Source organism: Cygnus olor, chromosome 1 (assembly GCF_009769625.2).
Source record: "Cygnus olor isolate bCygOlo1 chromosome 1, bCygOlo1.pri.v2, whole genome shotgun sequence".
In the NCBI taxonomy this organism is placed as follows: domain Eukaryota; kingdom Metazoa; phylum Chordata; class Aves; order Anseriformes; family Anatidae; genus Cygnus; species Cygnus olor.
This window is the reverse complement of record NC_049169.1, coordinates 66,273,367-66,291,528: the sequence shown is the minus strand read 5'-3', so window position 1 is coordinate 66,291,528 and position 18,162 is coordinate 66,273,367. Positions and strand designations below refer to the sequence as shown.

Below are 18,162 nucleotides of genomic sequence, written 5' to 3'. Positions count from 1 at the left end.
CATAACTCAAATAAAGCTCTAAGCAGACAGTCAAGACGCCTTAACCATCAAGCAAGGCAAAAAAGTCTCTCTCATATGTAATTCCTTTTTAAAAAGTCTGTCAAAGAATATCAAAACCAAGGCAAAGCTGCAAACTACACTGCTCTACTTCAAAACCAAGAATCACAGAACCCTATAGAATATTTTTTTCCAAGTAATAGGCAAATCAAATTAAAGTATGTTAAATTGTGCATTAGAAGGGCTCTCACAGCTAGGTTCCACTTCCAAAATTACTTGAGAGCACATTATAATTAGCAAAGGTATGTGACAGTTTTATACCCCTTTATGATGCATGATTAAAGCCAGGCAACCCAGCTCAGCCGTAAGTTCTGCATGCCGTCAAAACAGATGTGACAAGAACTGCAATCTACCCTCAGACAGACTGTGAGAAAGCATAGACAGATAACATTTTGGCCATCAAAGAGGTAAGACGCTACACAAAACTAATTAAAACTCAAAAACCCTCTGAGAAGTAGCTAAACTGTATTTTATATGGAAGTTATATTAAGCATCTTGTGCTTGAGCCTCAGTGCCCCAGCCCAAAGCCAAGAATGAAAACAAGCTCCTACCTTCCCCTCCTAGGTGCAACAAGGAACAAAGTTTACAGCCTAGAGGTTAACAGCTCACAGCCTCAGCATAAGGATACAGAGCACAAATGACTGTAGAAATTGCTCTTGTAATGCCACTGTGATGGTCTGTGAGATTGCTGATTTTTCCCACGCAAGAGAAATACCTACCATTTGCAACAGAAAAATACATTGAGTCCTGGCCCATCTAAAAAAAAGCCAGATTTAAACTCATCTTCCACACAAATTCTGCCTCTTACATTTGCACATCCTTGTCCACTGAGCACTCACTCAAAGCTCAGTTAAAGGCTCAACTGCTTACCATTAAAGGAGGACAAATTTAAGAGTAGGAAAGCTGTACATGAGCCAAGGCTCTTGAGCTCAGCATAGAGGGAAAAAGGTTGTTAGAAATAAATGTGTAAGGAACAGTGAGAATTTTAGGCTTTAAAAATGCACATTTATTTTGGATAAATACTCCATAGCTGGTTGTGTAAGCATGAAATAAACAGCTGGATAAGTATGTTTCTGAGAAACATAACCACGCCATCATTTTCACTTTCATTTATCTACAGATTTCTGACTAACAATTAGTCTAAGCTTAGACTAACTAGACTAGGATTAAGATTCAGACCAAATCTTAATACTACTTCTTTCATAACATCCCTCTGCGTACGATACCTTTCCTTCTGTTTCCAGGTACCCCTCCTATTGCTTCCATCGCAGGGCTTCCAAACCCACCTCCCCAGAGTCCCAGTAGCTCCAGACAGTTTTCTTAATACATTCCTTCAGCCATTCCCACCACACTGCTCCTGCTGTGCTCTGTTCCCATCTCCTCTGGGAGAAATACTCTTCTCATTATTCCCCCATCCATGGGTTTGTCACCTTCTGCAGGAGGTGCTGTTGAAAGGCTTTTGCTGGTTTTGCCTTCAGGGACCCTCATGCTTTCCCTAGCACAACTTTTTGGGTAAGGCATAAGTTCTCTGTAACTCTGCACTCCTCCATCCCCTATACGGCACCTCTCATACTTGGACAGACATGGAGCAACAGCTCCGTGGGTACCTAGCTACGCTGCACACACACTGCCTAGGCTGCACAGAAACACGCTTGGGTTACCATCTCTTCCTTCTGCAATGACATTATCTCCTTGCATCTTTTGCACCTCATTGTTAACCAAGGCTGTATTTACACACACACTAACTGGGACCTACACACAATATTGAATAACTACACACTGCTGAGCTGCTGGGTGAGTCATGTTACTCTGCATGAGTGCATACGCATGTGTACGTGTGCAAACTTCCCCAAAAGACAAACAACTTGCCAATGCCTAACAACTCACTCATGATTCATGCCTGATTTTTCGTAATTAAAACAGCTTAGAAAGGGGAGGCAATTAAACAGTGCAACTGCTAAATGGACAGTCTTAAATCTCAAGAGTTAAGGAGAACCTGATAATGCTGAACTTATCAAATTCAAATACAAATCTTCCTCTGCTTCTACAAGGGTGAGCTGGCTGGTTAAGGTTGGGAAAACACTTAAACCACTACCTTTCTGGTGTTTCCAGTGTGAAGAAACAAACTCGGCATGTTTATAAGCAGGTTTGTATTGCTCTGTGGCTATCTCAATGAAGAAGCCATATACATGATTGTATATATTGTGATACATCACTTTACAATCAAGCTTCTCATCACATCAGTTTCATTCACAGACACTAAATGCAGTGCAGCTGCCTGGTTCAGGCCCTGATATACACTCAGGATGACTGTCAACACATCAATGCAAGAGAAACTACTTAATTGGCAGATATATATCTTTTTTGGTTCAATATCATCCGTTAATTCCAAATTGCATTTTCAGTGCAAGCACCTATGGTTACATCTAGGTACCAGCCTAAGCCCTGCACAACAGGGGAATGTTACACAGCAGAATTGCTTAACACCTCTTCTAAGCAACAGCAACTGTTGCCAAGCTGTCTTCATCTCCCCAGTTATGCTTTGCTATTAACATGATTCACAGGAGAAGAACAAATGAAAAGCACTGCAACAGGCCTTTATTATCACTGGAAGCACGTTGCACTGTGTGAGCAGTGACCCTCTAAAGAATGATGTTTTACAAATGTCTCGTTTTGGGAAACTACTTAGGTGGACACTAACAAAGTGTCTCTGAATGTTGAAACATCAAGAGAACATGTCAAAGCACTTACCAACATCCTGCAACTGAACTGTTTTCAATGCTTATTTCCAAGAAAAAAACTACAGTTGTCTCTCTGTAAAGCAGAGAGAACTTCCACGCAAGCGAGGTGGCTGCACAGCAGCAAGTGTTATTCTACACAACATATATAAATTGTTGAAGACACATGATAATTTAAATTCTTACTGTGGCATCACTAAATTGACCAAATAGAGTTCAGAGCATAAGAGCAGTTGTGAATGTTCTTCGTATGCTTTAGTGCTACATCAGAGCATCAAATAGATTTGCATGAGATACGAAAAGTTTTTTTCTCTCAAAGAAGTTTGCTTAACAACGCGTCTGTAAAATTGAAAAACTGCAACTCAGCCTAGGAAGAGCTGGAATTCCCTTCCACTTAGTAAAGAATCTGGCCTGATTGCTGGTGACTGCCGATCACTGCTATGTCATCACTCCAAAGCTGTGAAACATCCCCACGACTGTGCTAATTAGCTCCCCTTGCAAAGCGCTTAAGCCACAGAGCGAGGTTACTCACGTGATGTCCCTGCGCTGATAGCAACCTTGAAGAAGGCAGGCGATCAGGTCGCTGATAAACTCCACATCATCCCTGTGAAGAGCAGCTTCCAGTTCCTAATGAGCAGAAACGAGAGAAAAAATGCCACCCATCAAACTAATTCCTTAGAACATGCTCTTAGTTTATTAGGACCAGAAAGAGCCAAACGGCCTAAAATACACGCACAGCAGCAGGGCGTATGCTGGGTAAGCCAACCTTCCCCATCATTAAAAATACTGCTATTACCTCCTCACCACAAGAGTTTATGGGGAGACCTTGAAAAGCTTTTACTGAATAACACTCTCCAGCTTTTGTCCGTAAACAGAAAAATATGGTTCAGTGAGGTTAAGATACTATACCCTAATAAGAATCCCATGATTTCTGCTGTGTTCAGCTGACAGGCAGGAACCAACAGTTTAATTCTCCTTTGTTTTCCACTTACTACAACTAGTGAGTTCATTTAAAAGATTTGCTCAGAAAGCGCACCCCAAAAAGCCACTCACACAGAGAAGCACAAATTTAGATGGGTACGCAGAAATGGGTGAAAGCTAGCAAGCAAGTGCCTCAAAGAAATAATCAAAATTGCCTGCTTTTAACTTATTTCTCTTCATTTTTTTTTTTTTTCAATAAGGGAGAAAGAAAGGGTGGAGGGATGTCAGACCTCATGACCTGGCCCCAAAGCCTCAACCCTTCACAGAGCAATGGAGAGTATTACAGCTTATTTCAGCACAACAGAGTTTGTATAAAGGTGTGATACAGAAACTCATCGATAAAAAGGATAAATTTCTGAAATGTAGTTGTTCAAAGTTGTGCAAAGTTTGTGTTTTTCAGTTAGCAATTTCAAGCTTTTCATTTTTCATAATGCTCATAGATTAGCTACAGTTTTATTCATATTCAAGAAGAAGCACTCACAGTAAGAAAATCTACTGCCTGTAAGTGTGATCATCAGCAGTTACCTTCATAATAAGATTTAATATGGATAAATAACATAGCCATAAGAAGCTATTCTTTTTGGGTTTCAGAGTAAATAATGGATTGAATACAAATTCCTACTTGAATGTTACTCCACAGACTGTTACACAAACGGCTAAGCTAATGGCTACAGAATAAAGGTTAATGGCCAGAGAATAAAGGATAAACGTTTTGGCACTTACCCAATAAAGAAGGGAAAGTGCTTTTTTATTAGACCGCAGTAACTGCGGTAATAAAATTATTGATAATAGATTGCAGATTAAATGCTGCTTGTAGTTTTTTTTATTGGAAACATATTAATGGCATATTTTCATTATCAACAACACTCTTATTTACCTCTCGCATAGTACCCAGAGCAATTCATAACCAGAAGCCTGGCACCTGCCCTGTGAAGAATGTATTAAACATATCTATTATAAGGGAAAACTTAAGGCAGAGAAAGGACAAGGGGCAGCCCAAGCCTGACACAGCATATCTGCCACAGAGGTAGGAAAAAGGTAGGAAAAGTCCCAAAAATCTCAGTTCTGGCCTTGAGATGACTATTCCGCCTAATAAGAAGTTAACGCAAAAACTACAGTTACTGCTTGCCATCACTTAGGTAGAGTGATGTTATTGCTATACAAACAGCAATCATGCTATGTAAATAATAATTACCAAGTGAATTCACTTGGTAAGCAGATAGTATTTTGGAGCCATTGACTTCTTTTGTTTGTAAAGGACTTTGGTGGTCATCTGCACTCTAACAAAACATACCCGACAGAGGGGGAAGAAAGGTATATGATGTGCTAAAGCATCTCCGGTTATGTTCAAATAAGTTATCGCAATGAACTTGTGCAAAACGACACACAAGGAAACAGAATAAAGGGGAAAACAGTAAGCCTCCAGTTCAGGATATCCCTCCCCCTTTCCCTCACCCGCAGTACATTTGTGCACTAAAGCCGTCAGTCACCAGCCTGCCTTTGCCAGGATGTGACAGCCTTTTGTACGAAGGGATATTTAAATTGCTTCCCGTGAGCCCTTTCAGCCTGCTGTTTGACTAGCACTCATTAAACAGCAGCCACAATCCCCTCAGATAGCCCTGTATCACCAATGATTGTTTTCCAGGCCCGGGGGTGACCTTTACATTTTGGGAGCCTGCAGGTCGCTCGGGGAGATAGGGGACATGCCTCAGGCGCTGGGCAAGGATGGACACACAGGGTGGAGTGGCCTCAGCTGCCTCGCCTCCCCTTGGCCACCTCTGGGTCATTATTTGGCTGGGGTGGTTAATTGTCTTAGAAAATGGTGCTGACACACCGTCCTGTGAAGCTTCGGTCTACTTCTCTTGGGTTGCTACTTGTGATAGGACAGGAGCAGAGAGGTGCCTTCATTTCCCAGCGATGGGTCCATTGGTTCCATTCAAATCAGTGCCAGTGCCACCATTTTCTATCCACACACATTTCTCTGGCTTTCTACTCCAAAAAGGTCTAAATGCTGAACTTTTCCCACATGCCCAGGGTGCTGCAGGAATGCCGTAGAGCATGACACAATGCAGACCTCAACATCTCAGGACCATGAACAAAGAGTTGGGATCCTCTTGCTTGGGTTCACAGCCCAGATTGTGGAGGAGGAGGGATAAACCTTGTTTTTCCAGTCCTCCCTCCAACAGCAGCCAGCAGAGTGGCATGGAGCAGAGGTGGGCAAAGTACTCCCAGGAGAAAGAGGCGACCAAGCTCCAGGTCCTGAGGGCAAGGCCTGCCCCTGGGCGCGAGTCCCTGCGCTCTGGCCAGGCCCGGGCGAGCGCCTGGGCTTCCTCCCTGCCACCATCCCTCCCCCCGGCGCCTGCAACCCTTTTGTTTTTCCCCTTTCTCTTTGAGCACTGAGCTGTGAGCGCAGAAATCTGAACCTTGCCAAAACGCTTTGGGGACAGAACAGAAAGGAAACAGAAGAGGCAGCAAATCAGCGGAGGAAGGGGGGGACACATCTCCTCCTCCTCCCTTAGCTGGAGAGAGCAACAGACAGGAGAAAAGCAGGATTCTCCCCCTCTCCAGCTGGCGTCACACCTCATTAGGGAAAAGCCTGTTTAACGTCTTTCCCTCCCCCAGCCCCGACTAAATCCCCTCTGAGTCATGCAATGGCTGTTGGGAAAAGGCGGCTGCAGGAGCAAGGGTGACCACCTCGCCCGGGAGGAGCGCTGGCCCACAGCAGGGTGAGCCGGGCCGGGCAAGAGGCCACGAACCCGTCCCTCTGCTCCCTGGGAAAGGAGCCGGCAGGGTGGGCTCCAGCTCCCGGCACGCTGGGGAGGGATGGCCTCACCGAGCTCCCGGCCCCGCTTTCAGAAAACCGCCTCCAAAATCGCAGGGAGGTCCGGCACGTGTCGTGGCACAGCTGGGCATGGAGGTGCAGGGCCACGGGTTTCAGCTCTGTGCTGGAGCTGAATCATCCATGGCTGGATCTGATGGACATAAACAGTTTAAGCATGGCTAAGCCTCGTCCAAGTTAGCCACCAGTTTAAAAGCCCAATCCCCTCAGCTCTATTTCTATACAGCTGCCATTATCAGCTTTCCACGGCAATGCTCCCAAGTGACTCAACAAGCTTTTGCTGAGGGGTTTAGCAGATCGCCGAAAGCCACCCGTGTGGCCATGCTGAGACAGCCCCAACTCATGTGCTGAAATTTCTGCATTGCTGCTAAATGAAGCCAGGACATCCTCTTCCCCTCACAGATAATTAACGAGGGCAGGTACCCAGGCAAGAGTCTGGCAAATTCATGGCTTTCAGGAAGTGTGAAAAGAAGAAGGGTACAGTAACCTAGATGGTGCAAGGAGATGAGAAGTCAGCTGCAGGTCTGAAGCACTTCCAACAAGCGCCACGTGTCCCTACTGTCCCTGAAGAAGCAGCAGCTCAAGATGCAGGATGCAGGGGTTCTGGGAGGGACCGACTGTCCCTTCTCAAGGCATCCCAAAGAGAAGAGCATGATGCCCTCCTTTTGGTGCGAAGGGCACCCAACTGATCCGCCTGAAATGGCAGCAAGAGGTCAATGCAACAGCAACCAGGATGCAGTCCCAAGGCTGAGGTGACAGGCTTCAGCTACACCACAGGCTGCTTGCTGCGTCAGCCCCATAGCAAGCCTGTTGGTCTATCCATGGTGCTTGGCCCCTACAATGTACTCAGCCTGCCTAAACCCCACCCCCCCTGCAGCCAGATCCCTTTCTGCAGCCCAGTACCATGCACTTCTTGGCTGTGATTGCTGCCGTTGTATGGAAATAGTGCTCAAAATATGGACCCTGTTGAGGCTGCCAGCCTGAGGTGACAAACAGAGAGGGTGTTGCACTCTGCCCCAGAAGTGCACACAGCGGTGGGTTTAGATGGCTGCAGTAAAGCAGCTATGGTTTCTGGTCCTGATGGAGTCTCCCAGCCACATTATCTTAATTTCAGCAGCTGGTTGGAGGCATCATCCATTATTCAAGTATTTGAGAGATTACACTCCCAGCCTCACCAGTCCTGGGCACAAAGACACTGCAGAAACCTGCATGGCTCCCTTTATGTGCGATGCTCTGGGACTATATGGCTTCCTGAGCAAAAAGTGCCTCTGGCTCCTCCAGTCTGTATTTGTATCTTGGGGAGAGGGTTGGCAGCTCTCCTCAAGGAAACATCATCATCTACTTGTCCCCAGGGGACCACAAGCCAAGCTGGTCTTCTATGGTAGCTTCAGGGGTGCAAGGTGAGGGGATTCAATGATACTTGGCACTGCAAGCAGCCTCTTATCTGAGACATCATGGTGAAAAGCACACACCTGATTGAGAAGAGCTGCCCTGCCAGAAAGGGACTATCATTTAGGGAGGGGAAGGCAGGCACAGCAAAGGTCTTTCATTTTCCTCTTTCTTAGGTCAGTCCTTAATGTCTGCCAGTGTCTTGAGAGACCTCTCTACGTTCCTCCCTCACCTTTCTGTAAGCAGGCTTTGAAGGCTATTTCAAGGCCCTTGTAAATAGGAGCATAATGTTACGCCAGGGCCAAGCAGAGGTGTGAGATGACAGCTTTATACTAGGGAGATGGTTATAAACAGAAAGCCATGGAGAATTTCTCGTATTGCCTCCACATTATGGCTCCTTGCAAAGACCAAATCCCAGGTTGCTGGCAGGGCAGTAGGTAGCCATAATCTTCCTTTCCCCTAACAGCTCCCTTTGGCTAAGGGCAGGGCTGCACAAACACTGAATTCCCTTCACTTCAGCCCAAGTAGGTTTCAAAATACAACCCCTTTCCAATTCTGATGAGCATATTTGGTTAGGCTACAGCTGTCTAGGTTTGGTTTTCAGACATACTCTGGTTTTGTCCTTTAGCCTTTCTATCAGGATGCTTAAAAATCTGGGATGAGCACTAGAGTGCTGGTGACCCGAGACCACTGAGCTATCATCTATCCCACAGCCCCAGAATGGTGGTGTCATCTTGTACTCTGTGTCAACCTGCTTGCCTCTGATCCCCCTTGGGGACTGGGACTCTCCCCTGTTTGCACAGCACACTACAGCTTGCTCTGCAACTGGGATTTTTCACTACTGTGCAATACAAACAAATACGAACAGCTCACACTGGGTGGCTAAACTGTACTGAAAAGAGATTTCAGAACGATCAGTCCTGTCTCCCTCACAACCCAGCAGCCTACTGTTAATAACAACACTTTCCTCTCCTCCTAGCTCACCTTGCCTGCAGGGTAACTGATTTGGGACAAGAACTACATTCGTTATGAGTTTTATGCACTGTCAGCACTTATATGATGTAAAACTGCTGCTCATTCAGTTTCTTCAACCTACAAAGTACCTTTTCAGATGGACAGGGTATATCTGAAGGTCTGAAGTAACAACTGAGTAGTTTCTGCTTAATAGTTACACATTAGTACTTTATGCCTCCAGAGTAGCTTTCATCCTAGAGCATCAAAGCATTTCAAAAACATTTAATAAAGCTTTACAGCACCTGTGAAGGAAAGGGGGGCACACACCCACATACAGAGCAATTTTACAGATGGAGAAACTAACACAAAGCCCAGCATCCTCACCAGGGACACATTTCATTCAGCAACAAAGCTAGGAGAGAACCCATAAGGTCTGACACTTGATGCCACTGCCATCTTTCTTTTTGATCAGTTGTATTAGCAGCCAACGCATTTGGAGATTGTGCTATTTTCCTCCACAGGATCATTTCTCCTTTTCAAAATAATCCCCTCTTCCTTCAGAGCAGATAATCTACATCATTTACCATAAGCCAGTTATGCTGGCTGAGGGGCAAGCATCACACAGGGCACCAAACTGGCTTTAGCATTGTGGAGAGACAAATTTCAGCCTCAGTAGAACAAATGGTCACCAGCCTGTGGTTTGCAGACCCTACAGAAGACTTCCAAGAGGCCCATGAAGGGCAATTAAGAAAAGCAAGCTCAACACCAGCATGCTTAAATTTCTCATCAGAGATCTGAGCCTTTATGGGAACAGTACTGGGGTCATGCCCTCAAACAAAACACAACACGAACAACCACCAAAAAAACCCCACGCAACACAAAACGCTCCCACATCGTAGCTGACCACTACGGCCCAAGCCACAAGTTCAGCTCCTCTAGCTGAAAATAACCTCCAAACACAACAGCATGAGAGGAAACCAAGTCCACTCAAATTGCATCCTGTTTGCCTCTCTGTAAGAAAGGTACCATTTGTTACTGCCTAAAGACTCTCTCCTGGTAGCTGCACAAGTATGGAATAACATGCATTCAGATTGCTAACTTACTTGTAGACTTCACCATTTTAGGCTTAGAATTCCCCCCAGATGGGATGTTTTAGACACCCCGACCCCCTCTCTCCATAAACACTGGATTTTAGTGTCCCCATTTACTAAGTACTACCAGTGGCTGAAGACTAAAAATTTTAGTAACTGACATCGCGCCTTGGCTGAGTGAAATCAGGTAGGCAGGAACAATGCCAGCACAGCTACCTGCTCTTGACATTGTTTCTGGAAACAACATCGCCAGGCTGGCTATGGCACCTCCCCGGACAATTCTGCTGCACGATAAATAAAGAACAGCTGATCCTGCGATGTCACCGTCTCCTAGGGTAAGAGGCTTCCTGGGCACCTAGTGGGAGTTCTGCTAAGCTTTTAAGCCCATTGGCAACGTGGTGAACAGTCTGTAGCTCCAAAGCCAAGAGGCTCGAAGTAATAATCCGATTTCAAAGCTCCTCCTCTTCTCCAGCCAAAGGCAACAAGGGAGGATGAGATCAGACTGTAGATGCTCTTCATTTTAGGTCTGGCCATTGCGCTCATCTGCTCAGCATGAGCACAGGGAAGAGAAAGGACGAACGCCAAAATCTGGAATGGATTGCTTGGTGAAAGTTTCTGCAAAGATGTCAAGACTGACTGGGAAAATAACTTTTTAAAGGGAATTTTTGCCACTCTCAATATCTCTAGACTGAGGCATTTAGGGCCAACCTCCACTTTTCTAGTGCACAACCATCCAAAACTCCCGGGCAATTTGCTCTCTGCCAGCACGCGCTGCTAATGCATGGCATTCAAGCTATGCAGCTGTTTTGCACTTGCGCCATCAAAGTTTTCCTGCAACAGTGAAGAGTGATGCTCCGGTACTCACATGGCTCCCCCCACCTGCCAGGACGCTATTAGCTGCTGCTAGATAAGCACATCATGGAAAAAAAAAACAAAACTGTTTTCTTGTGTGCTGAAACAAGCAAAAAGCACAGATCATCCTCTAAGAATTCAGGTGATTCCCTCCCAACCCTTTCACCCCTCTAGTGAAAACAACAGCCTGGCTTTTGAATGGGGAAAAGGTTCCTGCTCACCCTTGCCTGAAAAAGCGGGATGAAACGGTGAAATGCATTAAGATAAAAAAAAAAAAAGGCTGTAAAGCCTTGCTTTTCTCTTTAATCTGATCTCCCCAGCCAGCCATTCTTCTGACTCCCCTTCAGCTGCTGCGCTGAGTGCAGTCCACAGAGTACCCATCGCAAACAAACCCTGGCTTGTGGCTCAGCGGGGAGATCGGCCTTAAAGTGCTATCAGCACGAAAAATTCTTCCTCCTCGCTCCGGGTCAAACAAAAGAAAAGCTGGAGAGAGCCTGTAGTGACACACAGATACTTTGTGGATTTCTACCAGTGCACGTGGTTGAGAGATGAATCTCGCAGTGGTGGTATGCTGAAATCCAAGTTCCAGCATTTTGTTATTCATTAAGCAAAGAAAAAACAGCAAAAAAAGAAAATAGCTGCCAACTGATATCCATCCTGATGATGTGGTCAGCCAGCCACCCAGATGTATAAACTGCCTGTTTGCAACAGGCCTAGTCTCAAGTCTAAGAATAAGCTTTAAAAATACACATCTATTCCTTGGCTTATCAGTTTGTGGAAATGGAACAAACAGTCCGCGTTTGTACTCTTAGATAACAGCCGACACTACTCTGGATAGCCAAAAGCAGCACCTTGCTTGTCTGTCAGAATCCAGGAGTTTCTTCCAAGCTTGCACAGTGCAGACACTTCAATAAAAATGAATGGCTTTTATACATTTTTATTATTATTATTATTATTATTATTATTGTAAGGAACACAGATGCTACTGTCTGAATGAGAGCTATATACTCCAGGGGATAGGCTTGTCACAGGAAATGGTGTTCCAAGTCTGTTAAATATCGCAGTGTGAGTCACAGCTCCTCACACAGCACCGTCTTTGCCATCTTTGTAACGCATGGCGCCGCAGAACCCAGTATCAACATAAATACAAGAAGTTACCTCTTTCAGTCCTCATAAAATTCAGTCCTGTCCAAAAACTGTATTCCATCAGACATGAGGAAAAGCACCCCCAGAGCTTTCAAAGCTCAAAGCATCCCTCCCCAGCAGCCGCTACCTAGCCCCCATCCAGCATTCGCTCCCAGCCGGCCGCACAGCTCGGACAGGAATCCCACGCTCCCCGGGCACTCCTGCTCAGCACACAGACCTGCCCTGCTCCACTGAGCCCTCATCTTCCAGAGGATGCTGGTGAAAAACCCAGGGGGACCCAGCAGCGTTGCCTAGTGACCAGGGCGGCTGCCTAGAGCAGATGAGACGAGAGCCCCGGACCCACAGGAATTCACATCCCACTCGCGCAGCCGGGGGAGAGGCAGGAGGGAGAAGGGCCTGCTTGGAAAAACAAAGCCAAAAGCTGGGAGCATGCAGGGGTTTTAAGTGGAAAGTCTCAACAGCTGTTTCTTGCGACATACTCCGAATAACTCGACGCTAGTACAGATGGGAGAAGCGCAACCACCCTGACCATCGCCCCTTGGCCAGAGGTGGCAATGAACTACCAGGTCTGGAAGGAGCCCAGCTCAGGTTCGTGTTTGCCGAGGGCAACGAAACAGAGCCCATCGTGCCTTCAGGGGACGGACGCTCCATGTTTTACTCCACATCTGGCACTGCTGCGCTATAAAGAGGTGATGGAGTGTTTGTAGCTCTGCCTTTCCAGCGCACAGGATGAATATCGTCTTCAACATACACACCATACAGGAATTCCTCTCTAGCTCAACTTGATGCTGCATTTACAGCCAATAAATTTGCGGACTGTTACAAACACTTGGCTATTTATGTAGTAATTGTTACTAGCCAGAAATGGCAAATTGTTGCTAATGTTAGTAATAATTATGTATATAAACGTTAACACTAACTACACTATTAAAACATATTATAAACAGTGCCAAATAGTGTCATAATTGGAGAGGACAGTAAACCATTGCCCAGATGCACAAGAAACTATGTCTATCGCTGTAACACTTATCCTACAGACTGTATTTCAGAGTACGTTTCTCCTCTCCCAAATTCTTTCTTCACATTCAGAGTAAGAAGAAAAATGCAGACTTGTTCCATCACATTTTTAAAAATGAAACAACGGTCTGTTATCTCTCTTACACCTAATAGCCAGTTTTGTTCCTGAAATTCAGTGATGACCCTGGATTATCCAAAGATCCGCGCAAAACGCTTCAGTTGGATAAAATAGCTGATCTGCCTGAAGCAGGGAAAAACAACGGTAACAGATAATTACATAACCATCTTGTAAAAGTGTTATTAGTAGAGGATGGGATCAGGAAAGCCCTGGCCTTTATTCTCACTTCATGCATTCAGTGATGAGAGCTAAACTTGTCTGTCTGTCTCTCTCCTCCCCCTCAACCAAAAGGCTGGATAATCTTTACCCAACCCTGTAAAACACTTGCAATCTTTGAGTAAAAGCAATGTTGAGATTAACTTACTGCTACTTCTCAAATACGCTGTGTTCGATGGAGATAACAGAATGATACTGGAATTTTTTTCCTCTCTGCAGTGTGTTCAGATAAGGTAGCTCTAGTACTCGGGGGTAAACCCTGAAGTTCAACGTTTTGGTTTGAAAGGACATTTCCAGTCACTGGCTACTGGAATTCAGATCTTCAGATCTCGACTGAGTGATAAAATACAATAAAAAGAGCTTTGCTGGTAGGTATCTCTTTCTTTCCGTCTCTTTCTTTCAAGGAAGGAATGGAATCATCAGCCATTCTGTATATTAACTAGGCAGAGCAAAAAAACACACGTGGACCTTGTTCTCGGTTATCTGCAACTGGACATCTCTGGAAATCTTTCCCCACGAGTACAGCTTTTTCCTCCTTTCTTAGAAACGATAGACAGAGGCAAATCCAAGCAGGAGAAAAATTAAACTAGTGGCAACAGACCTTGAAGGTCTGACAGTGACCTGCAGCACTAAGGTCTTCGAAACTGCTTTCATTTGCCAGAACATAAATTAGATTCTTCACTAGGTACGGCACCAGGGTTAATGGGAGCTTTATAAAGCCTTCTTTGAACATACAGATTATCCTTTTCAAAAAAGACTAATCTTGTGGTTTAAAGTACAGTACTGGGAGCCAGGAAACCTATTCCCATCTTTGTCAGGCTGGGTGACTTCAGGCAACCCACTTGACTATTCTCTGCTGTATTTCAATACACACAAAATAGGGACAAATACCTAAGTCTCCCATGAGGCTTAATATTTGTAAGACAATTAGAACCACCTTAGCTATTCACAGATCTCCCTAAGCAAGAGAGGATGGCAGGCTCTCTTTTATACAGGCTTGCTCCAAACTCTCCAAACAGCAAGTCCCGCAGATAACAGCGAGGACAGCTGCACCAGGCAGTTCATACACTCAAGAATCCAAAATTTCAACATTAAAAAATTAAGATCTTTCAGCAATCTCATCCTGTTCAGCACTTCCATCCAAAGGAGATGCTCAAAGGGAGCAAAACTGGGGAACAAAAAATCATAGTTTAGAGAAAGCCATGCCGGCCAAGCAACTCTCAGAGAACAGCCTTCCTCTGCGGGACAAGATTTCACTGCAAGCACATTACAAACAGCTTAAGAAGGAAAAAAAATTCAATTTTTTAAAAATCAGGAGTTTCAAAGGAAACGTACAGAAAAATACCAAGAAATGCAAGATGAAGCAGAGCATTCAGCACATGGAATACCAATCACTAAGTTTTGGAGAATAAATTCATCCCAGACATGTACACTATGAAAATCAATACTGGTTTAGAGTATCCTTGCAGAAGGCACATAACATTCCTCCCCCAAACTTCCATAGCCACATACTCTTTGTATTGTGGTTTTGATACATTTGTGTCATTTAAACTCTTAAATAAAAGATGGGAGTCTAAGCCATTCATAAAGCTGGTCCACATAAATACTGTAACTTTGTCACACTACCTTGCTTGTTTAAAATTAGACTGTATGCTGCATGAGCTAGGATTGACTGAAATATGACAGAGTGCCCAGCAAACACTTTGGTATAAAGAAATCCTACGATTTCCTTAAAAGAAAGCTCCTTAAAAACTCCTTAAAGGAGGGCATGCACAGAGCCTTACTTGTGCTACACACCACAACATCTGAAAGACTCACATCTTTCAAGACTGACTACACCTGTATTCTGCATACATCAACATTTTGATCAATGCATTTGTATGCTGCTAGCATTCAAAATATCTACTTGCCCATGGGCACAGGTGACTGTGACTTGGTCAGCCCCAGAGGACTGAAGCCCAGTGAGGTGATGGGTAAATCCAATCCCACCGCTGATGGACTTTGCATCTCTTGTAAATCAGCCTCACCAGTAAACCTTTAGCAACACAAGCTCCAATGACTGCTCTTACCTCTTCTCCCTTCAGAAAGATACAAAAGTCTCAGGAAGCCATTTTAACTCGACAACCTCCATGCCACTTCCACCCGATGGAAAAAGCAAAGGAAAAAAATCACTTTGTACTCCACAGACCACAGAATTTGCTCGTTGCAGGATGATTCGTACAGAAGAAAGTTATCAAACCACAGCAACAAAATGTCACTTCCTGTTCCTCTGAAATAAGTTTTGGGAATAAAAATCCCTCTTATGCATTTACTGTGGGCAGCCTTAATCAACACAGGAGCATATCCACAGCCAGCAGTCAAGGAACAGCATCCAGAACTGTTTCTGTACTGATTCCTACCCCGGATGCAAAGAATTTGCTTCCCCGAGCCCATAGACCTAAGAAATAAAAATCCCCCAAAAGCCAGACTAATTTTTGTGTAAACTGAGGTATCATAGCTGTTTTACAATCAAAAAGCAAACTTTTTTTTTCTCCTAGCAGCACTTGAAGAAGAGCTAAAGCAGATGCGGTGCTATTCTTTCTTTCAAACACACACCCAACCTTCCAGCCCCTGTGTGCTTATTGGCTATGTGGAAGGTAAAGCAGTGAGGGACACTGAAGGATTAATTCTCACAATAGCAGAAAGCAGGAGTCCCAGCTCCTGGGGAGGGGTCGGGGGGAGAAGGATGAGCATGTCAACTGCATCACCTACCTTCGGACTTCCTTTCTGTGATTTCGTATCTTAAAGCTACCTTAAAAGGGAGCTATCCAAGGAAATGGTGCCCCAATGACTCAGATGTAAGAGTGTTATGGGAGTTTTGTTAAACCCACAAAGACCTCGAAAGGGTATTATATGCGAAATAAATGCTACGCGCAGAACAGCCTGGAAAAGAATAGCTAAGGCACAAACAGTTTGCAGTCTGTTTGTTGGGAGTCATATAGTATTGGAATAGATTTATGATTTTGGTGTTTCAGCATTAGTTAACACTGATTAGCTCAGACTCTTAGAAAGAGAGAAAGATTAAGCTTTTGTCCACCCCCGCCCCTCTCATACTTCCCTTGCCTGGCAGCAAGGGTTACCAATTGTTTCTGTCCCTTTCTTAACATCAGAATGGCTCTGCACCACATGTATTAGAGGCAGATCACACTACCAATACAATCATAAACATTAGATTCAACAGATAATAATTTAACTGTAACATCAGATACTCAGGTACAACATTCGCAAGCGTTTTAGTGAGATATGGTTAAATAGGATTTTATTTGTTTATTTATTTGCCCCCACCAATAAAGATTATTTGGGACACAGAAAAGCTGACAAAAGGCTGAACTTGTTAACTTGGTCTTCAACCTCCATATAAGCCTGGTAACACATGTACAAGAGGACTTCATGCATCTTTACAGTATGTAAGCTCACAACCACCACATGGGCTTCTCACAGATACGTGACTTGCCCAAGATCACACAGAAAGCCCAACGCAGAGCTGTAAAACTGTGTCTAACAGCTCTCAGACCAGACTTCTGACCATCGCAGCATTAATCTACTTCTAATTCAGCTTCATTTAGCTCAGCTAACGTTTATTCCAATGGACTACGGTACATGGAATGAAGCTATACATTAGGGGAAGACATCTGATTTGGACTTTTCTACGAATCACATCTCTAAATGTAAATGTAACGATGCAGCCTTACAGGCAGTCATCGCCCTCAACCAGGGCGCTTGAAATACTGCTGACCTGCCAAACTGCGCCACAGCTGAGCTTGCTGGTCATGGAGGACAGGGGAGGACAACACTGATCCTGCCTCACTGCACCTGCAGAATGCACACTGCCAGCTCCAACCAAAGTCCAAAGTCCACAAGGGAGCACCTAAACACAAAACCCAATTTTGCAAGCACTCAGAGCCCATAGAAAACCCTTTTTGTTGAAACTGTAAGGGATGCTACACTTTTAGAGGACAGAGGGAAGGAATCAGAGTAGTTTTGCCATTGTAACGGGGATATAGCAACTACAGGTTATACTGCTGTGAGCAGAGCTCCCCTGCAATTCCTTGCTTGTGTTTAAAAGACGTGGCAATACAGGACTAGTGCAGAAAGGCACCCGATAGCAGATTCCTTTACAACAGACCCAGCCAGCACCACTCCTCCAAGACAACCCTGGACAAACACTTCTGAGCTGACAAAACGTACAACGTAGGCAGCAAACATGATGCACTTGGTACCTCTCCAGCACTGTGTGTGTTCGCCACTCGCAGAGCCTACGTACAATCAAGCGCGCGCGTCTGGAAGGCAAACACGCTGTACATCTGCACATCAGTGGCGCAGTGGGTCCAACACAGACAAGGAACAGGCTTATTATGCATAAGTTACACAGACCATCTGAGTGATTTCTATCCAAAAACTCCCAGACAGGAACACAGGAGGCCCCAGACTTCCCTGGACTGTTTCTTTAAAACCTGCAGTATTGCTTTCCTTGGGATGCTACTCACACTGCGATCAGATTAAGTTCTGTTAATATAAGACACTTAAACAGTGCAAACTGGAGCTAAACATGGAATTATCTGCACTAGTGTAAAATTATACCTTAATGCACACAGAAACCAGATTAGAAGACAGATGGTGAAGAGGAAAAGGAGAAAGAAGAGTGGATTGGATATACATATGTGGATTTTCATTCTGTGAGCTTGGCACAAATCTTGGAGGCATTTTTTATTTCCAGCATAATAG

The 18,162-nt window shown here is 44.7% G+C and overlaps 1 protein-coding gene across 1 annotated transcript in view; it reads right to left on the bottom strand.

The window, feature by feature from the left end:
- The window catches only part of LOC121072794 (cat eye syndrome critical region protein 2), a 100,970-nt gene that overhangs the window by 49,867 nt on the left and 32,941 nt on the right, over nt 1-18,162 (bottom strand). Inside the window, exon 2 of the mRNA XM_040562754.1 lies at nt 3,328-3,422. Within this exon, the coding sequence (XP_040418688.1) occupies nt 3,328-3,422 (95 nt within the window). The remainder of the gene's footprint in view (nt 1-3,327; nt 3,423-18,162) is intronic.